Source organism: Puma concolor, chromosome E3, assembly GCF_028749965.1.
Source record: "Puma concolor isolate L17-30 chromosome E3, mPumCon1.1.hap2, whole genome shotgun sequence".
In the NCBI taxonomy this organism is placed as follows: domain Eukaryota; kingdom Metazoa; phylum Chordata; class Mammalia; order Carnivora; family Felidae; genus Puma; species Puma concolor.
Window position 1 is genome coordinate 22,937,214 of NC_141682.1, and position 16,489 is coordinate 22,953,702.

Here is a 16,489-nt window from a genome sequence, read left to right on the forward strand (position 1 = left end):
TAACCATTAGTAACCCCACTTAACAGATGAGGAAACAAGATGTTAGGATGCCAAGGTTACCCCCACTGAACTTAATTCCAGGCCTGGTAAGTTTGCTTTTTTTCATGTTTATCTTTGAGGTGGGGGAGGGGCAGAGAGGGAGGGGGACGGGGGATCCAAGCAGGCTCCGCGCTGTCAGTGCAGAGCCGGACGCCAGGCTGAAACTCACACCCCGAGCCGAAACCGGATGCTCAACCGACTGAGCCACCCAGGTGCTCCCAGGCCTGTGAAGTTCAAAGCTCATGCTGTTAACCTAGATCTGCGCTGTGTCCCAAGGTCTCCTCTACCTGAGATGGGCTGAGGGGGAGAAGATTTGCCAAGGACGGGCTCCTTCTTAGAGGGGGGCGGTACACGTGCGCTGCGCCCACCACTGCCCCGGGCGCAGAGGAGTCGCGGCCCATGGGGGGACCCGGCCTCCTTTTCCTGCAGTGTTGATCGGCATACATTCCGCGGCCCTACTCCATGATCGTTACTTCGGTTAAACTTCCATCAGCCCTGACTCTGCAGTACGGCTGCCAAGATGGCACACAGGTCTCTCGTCTTCAACAGGAGAGGCATTTTGATTCACGGGGCTTAAATCTTGACAAAGTACTAACAGGTATACAGCAGGAAACAACTTCCGTCCAACCTGGCGCGACTGCCCTGTCTCCCTGCCCATGAGCCCTCTTCTTTCTTTTACCTACATGCATCCGGGCTCCTTTGTGCAAATATAAGAAATGTGAACATTGATTCTATCCACACTCTGTTAACACAAGGGCTTATTATGCATCCTGTGCTGCCTTGTACCTTATTTGTTTCTCCTTTGCACTGGCTGTTGCCTCTGCTGCACACTCTGTTCCCCACCTATTGCTGGGAGCCCTGCTCCTCTCCTTCGAAGCCTGTGCTTCCAAGGGTCACTTCTTGGTCCTACCTCCCCTTGCCACCCTATTTTATTTATTTTTTAATACATATTTTTAATCTCTACACCCAGTGTGGGGCGTGAACTCAACCCTGAGATTAAGAGTTGCATGTTCCACCACTGCCCTTTTATTTATTTATTTATTTTTTTAAATTTTTTTTTTCAACGTTTATTTATTTTTGGGACAGAGAGAGACAGAGCATGAACGGGGGAGGGGCAGAGAGAGAGGGAGACACAGAATCGGAAACAGGCTCCAGGCTCTGAGCCATCAGCCCAGAGCCCGACGCGGGGCTTGAACTCCCGGACCGCGAGATCGTGACCTGGCTGAAGTCGGACGCTTAACCGACTGCGCCACCCAGGCACCCCGTCCACTGCCCTTTTAAAAAATTTTTAATTTATTTTTATGGGGCGCCTGAAGCCTGCTTTGGATTCTGTGTCTCCCTCTCTCTCTGCCCCTTCCCCAATCACGGTCTCTCTCTCTCTCTCTCTCTCTCAAAAATAAATACACATTTAAAAAATAAATTTTTAGGGGCGCCTGGGTGGCTCAGTCGGTTGAGCGTCCTACTTCAGCTCAGGTCATGATCTCGAGGTTCGTGAGTTCAGGCCCCGTGTCGGGCTCTGTGCTGACAGCTCAGAGCCTGGAGCCAGTTTCAGATTCTGTGTCTCCCTCTCTCTCTCTGAACCTCCCCCGTTCATGCTCTGTCTCTGTCTCAAAAATAAATTAAAAGAATTTTTTAAATAAATAAAATTTTAATTTATTTTTAATTTTTTAAATGTGTATTTATTTGAGAGAGTGTGAGTGGGGGAAGGTCAGAGAGAGGGGACAGAGGATTGGAAGCAGGCTCTGTGCTGACAGTAGAGAGCCCAATGTGAGGCTTGAACCCACGAACCGTGACATCATGACCTGAACCAAAGTTGGATGCTTAACCCACTCAGCCACCCAGGAACCCATACCACCACTCTATTTTGAACTGCACTCCCACACTCAACTCCTGTTTCCCTACCCTGCTTTAAAAAAAAAAAAAGATATATATCACCTTTAAATATTCCACACAATTTGCTTAAGTAGATATACTGTCTGTCTACCCCCCCACTAGAAGAAGGTGACCTCCGGGAGAGGCGAGAGCCCTGTCTGATTTGTTTGCTCATGATTTCCAAGTGCCTGGTACACAGAGGACACCCAGTATTTGTTGAGCAAATGAGGCCCACTATCAATTTTAATCTCCTTTTGAAATATATCATCTGTTTTGCTTAGTGGATCTTTCCCGACATTAGCAGGATGTATTAAGAGTTCCCCTTCGTGGGCACCTGGGTGGCTCAGTCAGTTGAGTGACCAACTCTCAGTTTCAGCTCAGGTCATGATCTTGTGGTTCATGGTTTTGAGTCCCACATCAGGCTCTGCACTGATGGTGCAGAGCCTGCTTGGGATTCTCTCTCTCTCTCTCTCTCTCTCAAAATAAATAAATAAACTTAAAAAAAAAAAAAAAAAGAGGGGCACCTGGGTGGCTCAGTCGTTAAGCATCTGACTTTGGCTCAGGTCATGATCTCACGGTTTGTGAGTTCAAGTCCCACCTTGGGTAAGCTTGTGCCCTGCTTCGGGGGAACCCCACTTCTCTTTCTCCCTCTGCCCCTCATGTGATTTTCTCTCCTCTCTCTCTCTGCCCCTTGCACACTTACACCCTCTGTTTCTCTCTCTCAAAAAGAAAAGAGTTCCCCTTTGCAAATATTAGTAGCTTTGGATTTGCCCCTACATGAGCAAGCTCAAGAGGTAAAACAACACACAGATGTAGAGAGGAAGTAGTCGAGCTTGGGGGCAAGGGGGCGGGGAATGCAAACAAAAGCAGATGGAGGGAAGAAAAACCCGGAGTCTCCGGCCCCCCAAGGAAAGAAGCCTCCCGGAGGGCGCTCGCTCAGCCCGCTGGTCTGTACCTGATCCGTGCACCAGTACCAGAGGGACGGGATGGACATTCCAAATAGGATCCCGGGCCACGGGAGATCGGATGTCAGTGGGTCTCTGAAAATATGGAAGGCGTCATCTCGGGGCAGTCCGCAGCTGCTGTTCTCACTCCGGTTGCTAGCCAGGGCCAAGAAGTACTTCTCCTTTAGGCCTTCCATCCCTCCGACTGCAGCAAAACCTAGAGTTCAGAGGAATAGCAAATTGTCCAGAAACTCAGAGCAATCCACACCAAGCGGTTAAGGGGATGGTAGGAGATGGGTGAAATCCTACTTAGAGCAGAGCTACTCAGGAAGGTTAGTCGCCTTCAAGGTTCTTAACTTTTTTTATATGCCTTTGGTAGTGATTATGTATTGCTTCTCAAAATATTAATAATCAGGGGTGCCTGGGTGGCTCAGTCAGTAAAGCATCTGACCTCAGCTCAGGTCATGATCTCACCCTGCGTCGGCTCTGTGCTGACAGCTGAGAGCCCGGAGCCTGCTTTGGATTCTGTGTCTCCCTCTCTGCCTGCCCCTCCCCTCCTGGTGCTCTCTCCCCCCCCCCCTCAAAAATGAATAAACATTAAAAAATATTAATAACATCGGGGCGCCTGGGTGGCGCAGTCGGTTAAGCGTCCGACTTCAGCCAGGTCACGATCTCACGGTCCGTGAGTTCGAGCCCCGCATCAGGCTCTGGGCTGATGGCTCAGAGCCTGGAGCCTGTTTCCGATTCTGTGTCTCCCTCTCTCTCTGCTCCTCCCCCGTTCATGCTCTGTCTCTCTCTGTCCCAAAAATAAATAAACGTTGAAAAAAAAATTAAAAAAAATATTAATAACATAATACAAAATACATAAGACTGTAAAGGAAACAGATATACTGAAGACAATCATTGAAACATAAAAATTGTGACTCAATAATTTACATATTTGCTCCATTAAACAGTAAGAACCAGCAGTGTGTGTAATAACAATTTATTTATTTTTAAGATTTTGTTTTCAAGTAATGTCTACACCCAACATGGGGTTAGTTAAAATGAAGGTTAATATAAATAGCTTTTTAAAAAAAAGGCTTTTTCTTTTTAATCACTCTAAAAGACAACTGACTGTCTAAAGCAAAACTTGTAGCATTGTATTGGGGTTTAAAACATCTGTAAATGTATGGCAACAATAAAAGACAGAAGAGAGGATTTGGGAGTGTAATATTGTAAGGTTCTTTTTTCTTCTTTTTTTTTTTTTTGAGAGAGACTTGTGCTGTCTCTCTCTGAAAAATAAACATTCAAAAAAAATTTTTAAATGAATTCAGTAAAGTTGCAGATACAAAAACCAACATACAAAAATCAGTTGTGTTTCTATACACTAACAAATAATTGAAAGGAGAAATTAAGAAAACCCTGTTTACAACTGCATCACAGAGGATAAAAAAAAAAAAATAGGAACAATTGTAACCAAGAAGATGAAGTGTCTGTGCACTGAAAACTATAACACACTGATGAAAGAAATTAAGGAAAACACAAATAAATGGGCAGATATTGTGTTCATGGATTAGAAGAATTAATATTATCGGGGCGCCTGGGTGGCTCAGTCGGTTAAGCGTCCGACTTCAGCTCAGGTCACGATCTCACAGCTCATGGGTTCAAGCCCCACATCGGGCTCTGTGCTGACAGCTCGGAGCCTGGAGCTGCTTCGGATTCTGTGTCTCCCTCTCTCTCTGCCCCTCTCCCGTTCATGCTCTCTCTCTGTCTCAAAAGTAAAAATAAACATTAAAAAAAAAAGAATTAATATTATCAGCATGTCCACACCCCCCAATGAGATCTACAGATTCTTTTTCTTTTCTTAATAAGCCCTATGCCCAACGTGAAGCTTGAACCCACGAGCCTGAGATCAACAGTCGCATTCTCTGACAACTGAGCCAGCCAGGTGCCCTGCAATCTACAAAATCAGTGGAATCCCTATCAAAACTTCAATGGCTTTCCTCACAGAAATAGAAAAAAAAAAATCATCCTAAAATTCATATGGAGCCACAAAAGACCCAGATACCCAAAGCAACATTGAGAAAGGAGAACAAGGTGGGAGGCATCATGCTTCCTGATTTCAAGCTTATTATAAAGCTGTAGGAACCAAATCCATATGGTGTTGGCATAAAAAGACACACAGACCAATGCGACGGAATTGAGGACACGGAAATTAACCCACACATATATGGCCAGTTAGTTTTCAACATGTGAATCTCTGCAGATCCCTTGGGAGAACATCTAATAAAGCAGATTGATGAAGATTACAGAGGGCTGATCTGTAATCTCTTTCCTGCCCGACTGTAATGGATTAAGTAATGGAACTTCCCCACTGAGAACCCATACTTTTGTGGAGAAAGGTCTAGAGGTGTTGCGAAGAATGACAGACCTTGGGAAGATCTACATTTTGGGTCTCTTTGCATCTGAAACCTGTCATAAGCAGCTCGTGAAGCCCTGGGAGGTTCAAAGGTTTGGTATTTATGACAGTGACCACATCGACCATTTTTCTAATACAGCTGACAATTGTCCTTCATGTATTTGTTACTCATTTGTATTTCCTCTTTAAAAAAAAAAAAAAAAAGTTTATTTATTTTTGAGAGAGACCAAGAGTTGGGGAGAGACAGAGAGGGAGGGAGACATAGAATCCCAAGCAGGTTCCAGGCTCTGAGCTGTCAGTCCAGAGCCTGACTCAGGGCTCAAACTCACGAACCGTGAGATCATGACCTGAGCTGAAGCCAGACGCTTAACCGGCTGAGCCACCCAGGCGCCCCTGTATTTCCTCTTCACATACGGTATACCAGTGAAGTTTTCTTCTTCATGAGGGTCCAAAACATTTGTTAAAGTTAATGAGCAATTTTTGTTCATGTTGTGAAACAATTATTCCATAATTACTTCCTTAAAGTTTTGCTTAAAAGACGAAAGCCACACATAAACACAATTTGAAGTGTGCAGAAAGGCACAATGCTATGATAAAACTCGTATCTCCTCGACCCCTGTTCCTAGACAATTCCTGAGTCCTTATTTCTTGTGACTTTGACACTCTTGAGGAACTGGTTAGGAATCTTGTAAAATGATTCTTCATCGGATGTCTGATGTTTATTCCTCAATAACATTGAGGTTATGTGGTTTTGGTAAGCATGGCACAGAGGCTCCGTTATGTCCCTCTCACCCTATGAGCAGCTACATATCAATATGTCCTATTCCTGGCGACATTGACTGCGATCACTTACCTACAATGGTGCATGCCAGGTTGCCCCACAGTAAAGCGACTATTTTCCCCTTTGTGATTAGTGAGTATCTTGGACGTGGTAACTGAGATCATGCAAAAATCCCTGGTAACTTGAGCATTTACTGTTGAATCTTGCCTCCAATTATCATTGTGGTGCCCTCATGTTGATTTTCTATTTCTCTCCCTCTGTCTGCATTTATTAATTGGAATTCTTCTGTAAGAAGAATTTTGTCCCTCTGTCCCTTTTATTTATTAATCATTTTTCCCTCTCAATATAGGAGGAACTATTCATTTTTACCTAAAAATCAGTAAACTTCCGGGGCGCCTGGGTGGCTCAGTTGGTTAAGCGTCTGACTTCAGCTCAGGTCATGATGTCCCGGTTCGTGAGTCGGAGCCCCGCGTCGGCTCTGTGCTGACAGTGCAGAGCCTGCTTGCGATTCTCTCTCCCTCTCTCTCTCTGCCCTTTCCCACCCCCACCCCCACCCCCCGGTGCTTTCTCTTTCTCAAAATAATGGATAAACTTGAAAAACAAAAAAACCAGTAAATTTCCATAAGTTCAGTTCTCTTCCAGCTAAAACAACCATGTCTCAAGGAAATCACCCATGACGGAATGCCCCAGGTGTATGCTTTTGACAGCTGGGTTTGCTGAGCCCTGTGATGAGAGCAGATGTCCCTTCCTGAGAGAGGGCCTTTCACCCACCCAAGTGACCCTGGGGCCCCACTTACTGTAGCCCATCAGGATGAGTGCTCCTATAAGCATGATCAGAGTCTGCAGGGCATCCGTGTAGATCACAGCAGCCAGGCCACCTGGGGGTGGGGGTGGGGATAAGCATGGAGATGAGGGTCGGACACCCTGGGTTAACAGAGAGAATCTGGAAGCTCAAGACCTGAGATTTCTTAGTGTTGTTTGCAAAGATGGCCACAAGACCTCCTTCCTGGGCACAGGCCCATGTTGCCTTGTGGCTTTCCTGCTCCTTTTCATGTTTTTTTTTTTTTTTTAATGTTTGTTTTTGAGAGACAGAGAAAAAGAGAGAGAGAGAGAGAGAGTGAGAGAGAGAGAGAGAGAGAGACAGCATGAATTGGAGAGGGGCAGAGAGAGACACAGAATCCGAAGCAGGCTCCAGGCCCTGAGCTGTCAGCAGAGCCTGACGCGGGGCTCGAACTCATGGATTGTGAGATCATGACCTGAGCCAAAGCCGAATGTTTAACCAACTGAGCCACCCAGGTACTCCTGCTTTTCATGTTGATGTAAATAAAGCTGATTTCTCTATGTCTTAACTATGGGCTTGGCCAAATGACTTGCTTCAACCAACAGAATATGGGGGAGTGCTACTGTGCAGGCCTAAGCCTAGCCCTCAAGGGCCCTGAAGCTTCTGCTCTTGCTTAAGACCATTGTTTTAAGTTCTTATATCTGTGGGTGGTTCATTACACAGTAATTTCTAACTGATTCAGGAAGTGATGCATGGGCTGTAGTCCCCAAGCTCTGAACAGCTTTATTTTTAACCCTGGAAAAAGGATATGAGTACTAGGTATTCAGAGCCCTAACAGGCTTCCTGAGCAGGCTCCTGTGGTTGGCCTCTGAATTCTTCTTACTTTTGCCCCCTAGCACAGTCTTGGTAATGACAATAATGGCAGCAAATCTATCTGGCCAAGGCCATCTTTCTAGTGTCTTCCTTATACTATACCTCCTTCTTCCCAAAGGGAAAGGGATGTTTATCTGATCTGAGCATGTTTTCTGAGTGGGCAAAGTCAGCATGCAATAAAAAACATGGGCAGAGGTGTGGGGTTCTCTACAATGCCTCCTCCTTCCTGGCCAGCAGGAATAGGGCCCTGTCACAAACAGGGAGACACCCAGCCTAGACTCTTGTCCCAACTCTCTGCTGCCTGAGTGCAGTGATCCTGAAGCTGGGTGCCACTGAAACCCGCCATCGTTTCTATACTGATGTTCACTGAACAATTTATCATGTGCCATGCACTCTGTTTAGTATTTTATTCAATTGTTCACCAAATATCTGGTGAGTGCCCTACCTAGCTCTCCATGGTAGGGATAGAGAAGCAAGCAAAAAGCATGTTCCCTGTCCTCATGGAGATTACAGTCTAATGGGACACGCAGACCAGGAAACAAAGGTAAATTGGCTATTGGGACTAGCCCTTCCCTTTCCCTGGGCTCCAGGCACACAGCTTCCATTAGTGCGGAACGCTCTGAGAGATCCTTCAGGGGCCTTTGCATAGGTCTGATTTGACCGCTTTTGAGCTTAGAGCCTCCCGTGGTGTTTCCACAGCCCTCGGAGCAAAATCCAGGCTCATTTCATCTTTCATTTCCCTCAAGGCACTGGTTGCTGGCCTTTCCCCCATCCCCCGGGCTGCTGAGCCACACGGGGGCGGGGAGGGGCGGGTGGCAATCCGTCTCTGGCTGGTGGGAGTGGCCCCCCTGGAGGTTAGCAGGTCGCAGCTTGAGCCATCTGCTCATTCAGCGTCAGCCACATTGACCGCCTTTCTGTTCCCCAAACAAAGCATGAGTCTTTACATGTGCCCTTCTCCTAGCCTGGTCTTCTCTTCCTCTGTCCTTCTCTTTAAAGTTTCCTTCCTTTCATTTAAATGCGGTTCAGATGTCACCTTAGAAAGGCCTTCTCTGAACATGCTATGTAAAAAAACAATAATAATAAAAAACCTTTCCTTACCCGTCACTCCCCACCTCACCCTGCGTGGAACTTCCTTCACAGCACTTATCAGATTATAACAATACATCCTGATATGATTTATTGGTTTCCTTGTTCATTGTCTGTCTCCCCATCCCTATTAGAATATAAGTTCCTTTGGGGTAAAGATTTTGCCTGTTTTGTCTACTGCTCTACCTCATTTCCTAGCACGATGTCTAGCACATGTAGGTGATATCCAGACATATTTGTGGAATGAGTTATATTATACGAAGAGGAAGCAGAGAAGGGTGAGCTGGAGCAGAAGATGAAGATTATTCTCCGAGATTACAGTTGCTGACAATCTCACTTTGCAGAGTGCATGTGAATAGACATGAGCATCACTCAGTTTTCAATAAATAATTCTGCAGTAAATAAATGGAAAATAGCTTGATGCAATTGTGGTGCATTTTTCAATCCTCCCTCTAATCGGGAAGCCCTCTTCCCTTGGACAATGGCCAAGAGACACCATATTATCTGGGGTCATTGATTGAGGTGTAATGAATGGATGGTTTTAACACACTAGAACATCAGAAGATGGGCCAGGAAAAGAAGGGGGCGGGGGTGGCCCACGGCCTCTCAGGCATCACCTCTCGTTCAGACACACCTGCAACGGTGTACAGAGCTGTGATGGCCAACAGCCCAACTATGGCCAGGTAGAGATCCAGGTGCAGAGACTGCTGAATAAAGATGGCACCCGCATACATGTCCACCTGTAGAGACATGAAGTTCACGGATGAATGAATGGATGGACATTTTCAGCACAAGTTCCCCTAAGACTGGATTCCAGCAAACAGAAGAGTCCTACACTGTGCTTTCTTCAGCCACCTCTTCCTGTATCAGAGGTCTCAAACTGGGACCCTTGGGCAAGTACATTTGAGACCCATTCACTGGGCTAATACGACAACCTCCTCAATGGCCCTCCTGCTGCTACTCCTGGTCTTTCTAGCCTCCATTCTCCACTTTGCAACCTTTACCAAATACCGACATGAGCATATCATCCCTCTCCTGCCCATTAAAATTCTTCCGTGGCACCCACTGCCCCCAAGATAACGTCTATGTAAATAAGTTAGAGTTGCATGCCAGGCTTCATGGTCTGCTTGACCCTTGGCCTCATTTCCCTCACTCACTCCTTCCCTGCTTCCCTAACAAGCTATGCCCATCCATGTCGCCAATGTTTTGCTTGCTCTAGTCCATCCATCGGGAACACCAGTCCCCTTTCTCTAGTTTGTAATCCTCCTTGGTCATGACTTCCCTGGTGACGGCTTCCCCACATCTGTAGCTTTCCACCAGACCCAGAGGCAGAATTCTGAAAGGATGCTGTCATCCGACGTCTGTCTTTCAAGCCTGCAGCTGGCATGGACTCAGTTATTGTTGTTTGGATTGAATGGAATTCCTCTGCACCCCCTGCACTCTCCTCACAAGAGACAGGCTCTCCTCAGCCCCAACTGGAAGTGGAGACAGCATCAGCTGAGTCACAGGCAGACCCAGAGGCTGCAACGCATCTGCTCTTGGCCTCTTTCTAGAGACTGGCCCATCCAACCAAAGTTCAAGGTGGAGCAGGCTCAATGCCCTCAACCCATCTGATTAATAGCTGATCATTGTCTAATCCCAGGAGGAATATGACCGCTCCACCCAAGGGGTGACCTGCACCATCTAGAGATGTTGCCAGAGAACCTTTGGCAGAAACTTCTCCCGACTTCTTCTGCCCATGCTTGCTCTCTCCCTCCCACCCCTCCTACCCTCTGCTAACCTCCCGGAAGCCTGCCCAACAGGAGGAGGAAGTGCACAGACAGGACACACTCCCAACAAGTGGCTGTAGTTGATCTTCTCACCACGCCACAGGTACACGGCTGGGCTATGTCCCCACCTTACCGAGATCTTGGTGAAGATGTAGATAAACAGGTAGAGCACAGCCAAGATGATGGGGATCCTGTTGCCACCAAAGCGTTTCCTCAGGTATTCTGGCATCGTGGTGACCTAGGGGCCAGAGCTCAGTGGTCACCACATACCTGACTTTGGGCACATGGTCTCAGGGCACTGGCCCTTCCCTCCTCCCCAAACTCAGCAGCACCAATGGCCTTCTTGATCATAGGCCTAAGAAGGGAGGAGAAAATGGGGGCAGAGGGGTGGGGTGTGGAGGAATTGGGGTTCTGTGCCGGGGGATGTACCCAACTACCAATCCCATCCCAAAGTTTGCTATCTCTTATCAATTACTTAATGTTTTCCTTTCAACCAGCTCACCTAAACAGTTAAATACATTTACCTAAACTTCAAATCACCATCATAAATGGAAAATCAACCCTAAATTTAAGAGAACCAGCAAAAATAAACAATGGGTAGTAAAACAATTATTTTCTATTCCTTTCTGGCAACTAGTACTAAAGACTCTGGGCCCTGAGCCTACTCATTTAAAAAAGAAAAACAATGCTGGAGAAGTGTTGGATTGGTCTTGAAGACAGGCTAGGACCAATGTAAGGCTTTCCCCTTGAGCTCATCAAACAAGTGAAAGACAACAGAAAAGGAAATAACTCCACCACGTGACTCAGTGTGGGGGGGTCCCATGTCTGACACCTAAAAGCATCTCAAGAATCTCCATTCGTCCAGGTTCCAAACTTTGGGGAATTGCTCTATTCTAATCCTTTGGTCAGGGGGCACCTGGGTGGCTCACTCGGTGAACTGTCCTACTCCAGATCAGGTCATGATCCCATGTTGTGAGGTTGAGCCCTGCATTGGGCTCTGTGCTGATAGCTCAGAGCCTGGAGCCTGCTTCAGATTCTGTGTCTCCCTCTCTCTCTCTCTCTCTCTCTCTCTCTCTCTCTGTCTCTCTGTCCCTCCCCATTTCATGCTCTGTATCTCTCTCTCAAAAATAAACATTAAAACAAGATTTAAACCTTTGGGTAGGTTACCAGCAAAAGCAGGGGATTCTAATAGCAGGCTCCAGGGTTGGCAGAAAGATGGGGGGGGGCACTGAATCATGGCGGCTCCCTATGCCCCAGGCTGGGTGGTCCAAAGTCAGACGTCATTACCATATGGGCACCCAAGTGACTGGGGTGTGCTGCTGAAAACCACTGTTGAGGGTTTGGCATGTTCTTTCCCAATCTCCTCACCCTCACTGTACTCTAGCCCCAGACTTGCAGTTGAGACACCGCGACATCAAACCAATGGCTCTTCCGTGAGGTACTAGATCTTGGATGGGGAAGGACACATTTATAAAGATATTTGCAGAAATGTTTGCAGCCTCTCCTCCAGGCTGTTGCTGCTTGGGTATCCCCAAGTCTAACCCAGGGAGGAGAAAACTAACAGGTTCCCCCACCACAAGCTCATGAATGGCAAACCATCCATTCTGAGGTCAGATTGTGAAGGGATACTGGGAAAGACTAGATGGCTAGACTCGGTTCAAGAATAGTAAATAGTTGGGGCACCTGGGTGGCTCAGTCGGTTTAGCATCCGACTTCTGCTCAGGTCATGATCTCACCTCTTGGGTTCGAGCCCCACGTCAGGCTCTGTGCTGACAGCTCAGAGCCTGAAGCCTGCTTCCGATTCTGTGTCTCTCTCTCTCTGCCCCTCCCCACTCACGTTCTGTCTCTTTCTGTCTCTCAAAAACGAATAAACATTAAACAAAATTTTTTTTAATTTTTTTTTCAAGGTTTATTTATTTTTGGGACAGAGAGAGACAAAGCATGAACGGGGGAGGGGCAGAGAGAGAGGGAGACACAGAATCGGAAACAGGCTCCAGGCTCTGAGCCATCAGCCCAGAGCCTGACGCGGGGCTCGAACCCACGGACCGCGAGATCGTGACCTGGCTGAAGTCGGACGCTTAACCGACTGCGCCACCCAGGCGCCCCTAAAAAAATTTTTAATAAATAAATAAGAATTATAAATGGCTAATGGTAATCTGGGTATTCAAGAACCCAAGGGTGTATGGTGCAAAATTATTTCCACTTCGATGTATGCTTGAAAGTCTTCTCACAATAAAATATTGGCCAAACAAACAAACAAAAAGAGAACTCCAGGAATAAATGGGCATTTTCAAATAGGAAAAAAGAAAAAAAGCTTCTCTTTCCTGCCCATCTCCCCCGGAGAACAATCTGGAACTCTGACTCTCATGTCTTCCCCTGGTTTTGCAGCAACGTACCCACAACAGATTTTCCAGAAGCACATGCACTGACACTCTATCAAGGAATAACGCATGGGGACATTCAACCAGTACTGAACGGATGTGCCCATGGTGATGGTGTGACAGCTGATTAGAGAGGACACGAAGAGCCTCAGTCCGTTCAGGTGAGAGGAACAGGCTTCCCTGGCAGATTTACTGTCTGTGACCACAGCTGTTAAGCTGTCAAGGAGCTAAAAAGGCAATCTGCCAGCAAGCAAGGTTGAGAAAGACAGACAGACAGACAGAGCCGAAGAGGTGAGGGACGGCCCACAGGCAGCACAGGAACCACCCTCTGGTTGTAGCTGGGTGAATGTTAAAAAGAAGTAAATGCAGGGGCGCCTGGCTGGCTCAGGACATGCGACTGACATGAGTCAGAACATGCGACTCTTGATCTCAGGGTCATGAGTTCGAGTCCACGTTGGACGTGGAGCCTACTAACAAAAAAAAAATAAAATAAAATAAAAAATAAGAAATAAATGCAGTAAATGACTGCTGCCCTGGGGGGATGAGCACCCTAGTTCCTGAAGCCTCGCTGCTTGTGGGGCCCCTCCCTCCCAGACCCCCCATTTCCTGGGGCAGAGGACGGCAAGGGGCTTCCGGGACCTGCATACTGTCTCCCCCACCCCATCTCATCCAGACTGCCATACTTCCTCCTCATGTAAATCTCCTCCCTCTTCCTCTGAAACCCCCGCCCCCTACCTCCAGCCTTCCCCAGGGCCCTGCCCAGGACTCAAGGGGGTTCCAGCTCCTTCAAGGTCTTCCTTTTCTTGGAGACCCTTTCCCAGTGTGGAAGCAGCCACAGGGACAATGCAGAGAACCCACATGGGACACCTTGCATGGTGTCTCAATCTGTTCAGCCCCGGCAAGAATGGCATTTCTGCTCCAGCCCCCACTTCCCCGACCCACACCTGGGCCTCGTCAGCCCCGGGACCCCATTCACCTCCGACGCCCCAAATGTTCATCAGTACAGCCCTCTCACTTGCTAACTCTGGTGATGCTTTGGGATCTGACCAAGACTTCTGGTCCCTAACCAGTGCCTCTTCTCTTGGGTGTTAGCTCATTCCTCATGTTCTTCCTTCTGAATCCATCAAAGATCCTGCTGCTGAGTTATTTCAACAATATTTAATTGCACATCTCCTGTGTACCAGGCACAACTCCAGGAGAGAACAGAAATGGTTCCCACTCTCCTAGAGCTTACAATCTAATGGGAGACGCACACAGTCTAGGAAAGTGGTTCTCAACCGAGGACGATTTTGTACCTCCCTAGGGAACGTTTGGCAACGCCTGGAGACGACTTGGCTGTCACAATTTGGGGTGTGGGGTGCTGCCAGCATCTACTTGGTAGAGACCAGGCATGCTGCGAACACCCTATAATGCAGAGTACCCCCTGAGACTGAGAAAGCTTGGTTTGCTAGAAGAGGCACACAGTCTATCGGAGACATCTGAGTTTAATAGCCACATGAGCTAATGCAAAGCAGCAAAGGCCACAATATGATGAAGAAGGAAATTTAACCTCATCAGGGAGGTCAGAGGGGCTTTTTGGAGGAACTATTGCTTAAAGTAGGATTTGACAGATGAACAGGAGGTAACCTCCCTGTGAATGAAAAAGAAATTTCCAGCAAGAAGGGAAAGCATTGTAATGGTCACATCACGACGTGAGGATGGGGAACTGATGGGACCTGGCATGCAGCTGACATTTGGCTCAATAAATGCATCCTCAATGAATGAATGAATGAACGGATCACACATACAACTGGTCTGTAAGTTTCCTGATGGGGGGCGTTAGCATTATCCCATTCTCAAACTACGGTGGACAAAAATCAGTATTACATGGATAATTGACTTAAATGTGAAAAGTTCTAAAAGACAATATAGGAAAATATCTTTATGACCTTGGAGTAGGAAAATATTTTTTTTTTCAACGTTTATTTATTTTTGGGACAGAGAGAGACAGAGCATGAACGGGCGAGGGGCAGAGAGAGAGGGAGACACAGAATCGGAAACAGGCTCCAGGCTCTGAGCCATCAGCCCAGCGCCCGACGCGGGGCTCAAACTCACGGACCGCGAGATCGTGACCTGGCTGAAGTCGGACGCTTAACCGACTGCGCCACCCAGGCACCCCGGAAAATATTTTTTAAACAGAACATGAAAGACAGGAAAAAGTGATAAATGTGACTACACTGCAGTTGAGAACTGCGTATTAAAAACATCATTAAGAGACTGGAAAGGCAAACCACAGAGTAGAAAAAGATAGATATATACATTTGCAACACATAAAACCACCCCAAGGGCTTGTTTCCAGAATATATAAAGAACCTCTACAAATCAATAAGAAGCTCTATAACCTAATAATAATTTTATTTATTTATTTATTTTAATGTTTATTTTATTTTTGACAGAGACAGAGCAAGAGTGGGGGAGGGGCAGAGAGAGAGGGGAGACCCAGAATTTGAAACAGGCTCCAGGCTCTGAGCTGACAGCTCAGAGCCCGACGCGGGGCTCGAACTCACAGACCGCGAGACCATAACCTGAGCCGAAGTCGAACGCTTAACCGACTGAGCCACCCAGGCGCCCCTCACCTAGTAATAATTTTAAAAAAGGTTGGCAAAAGCCCCAGACAAGTGACTTCCCCAAAGAGGAAATCCAAAGGGCCAAAACAAATAAAAATAGAATTGTCAGTCAAAAGCGCATTGAGATTAGCAAGACTTTTAAAGTTGGAAAATAGCAAGTGTTGGCAAGGATGTGAAGCAATGGAGCCAAGGGAATTTGCAGACACTGCTGTTGGGACTCTAAGCTGATAGAAATACTCTGGGGGATATTGGGGGAGTATGTAGCAAAGCCAGACAAACATACCCAATAGCCCAGACACTCATAGGTAGACACTCTCCATAAACACCTGTTTACGTGCCTCAGGACACTTGTATAAATGATCACGGGAGCATTAGCCATCACAGCCTAACACTGGGAACAACCTAAATGCCCACGAACAAAAGAATGGACAAACACATGGACACACGGGCTGTAGTCATACTACAGAACACTACACAGCAAAAAAAAAAAAAAAAAAAAATTAACACATCAACTAATGAAAGAATATGTAACCCTGATCCCGTATACGTTTTTTCAAAAGTAAATTAAACCAACTGTCTATGCATAATGAAACCTACACAGAGAAAAGCAAAGGAGTTAACTAGATGAACTTCAAGGAGAAAGGAAGGCATGGTCACATGCTAAAGGCACACGGGGGAGGTTAGGTTTTATGTCTTGATCCGGGTGTTTATTTTACGATAGTTGGTTAAGCTGTGCATTTGTGTTTTATCACGTTTTCAATGTATTTATTTCCCAATAAAAATGGAGTCGGTTGGGGCGCCTGGGTGGCTCAGTCGGTTAAGCGGCTGACTTCAGCTCAGGTCATGATCTCACAGTTTGTGAGTTCGAGCCCCGTGTCGGGCTCAGTGCTGACAGCTCAGAGCCTGGAGCCTGTTTCAGAATCTGTGTCTCCCTCTCTCTGACCCTCCCCCGTTCA

The 16,489-nt window shown here is 46.9% G+C and overlaps 1 protein-coding gene across 2 annotated transcripts in view; it reads right to left on the bottom strand.

Moving 5' to 3' along the window:
* Nucleotides 1–16,489, bottom strand: part of SLC5A11 (solute carrier family 5 member 11) — a 48,863-nt gene that overhangs the window by 14,796 nt on the left and 17,578 nt on the right. For both annotated transcript variants that reach the window (XM_086692677.1, XM_086692678.1), the window contains 4 exons: nt 10,680–10,784; nt 9,412–9,517; nt 6,835–6,915; nt 2,867–3,072 (listed from right to left, as the gene is read on the bottom strand). In XM_086692677.1, the coding sequence (XP_086548803.1) occupies nt 2,867–3,072; nt 6,835–6,915; nt 9,412–9,517; nt 10,680–10,784 (498 nt within the window). The remainder of the gene's footprint in view (nt 1–2,866; nt 3,073–6,834; nt 6,916–9,411; nt 9,518–10,679; nt 10,785–16,489) is intronic.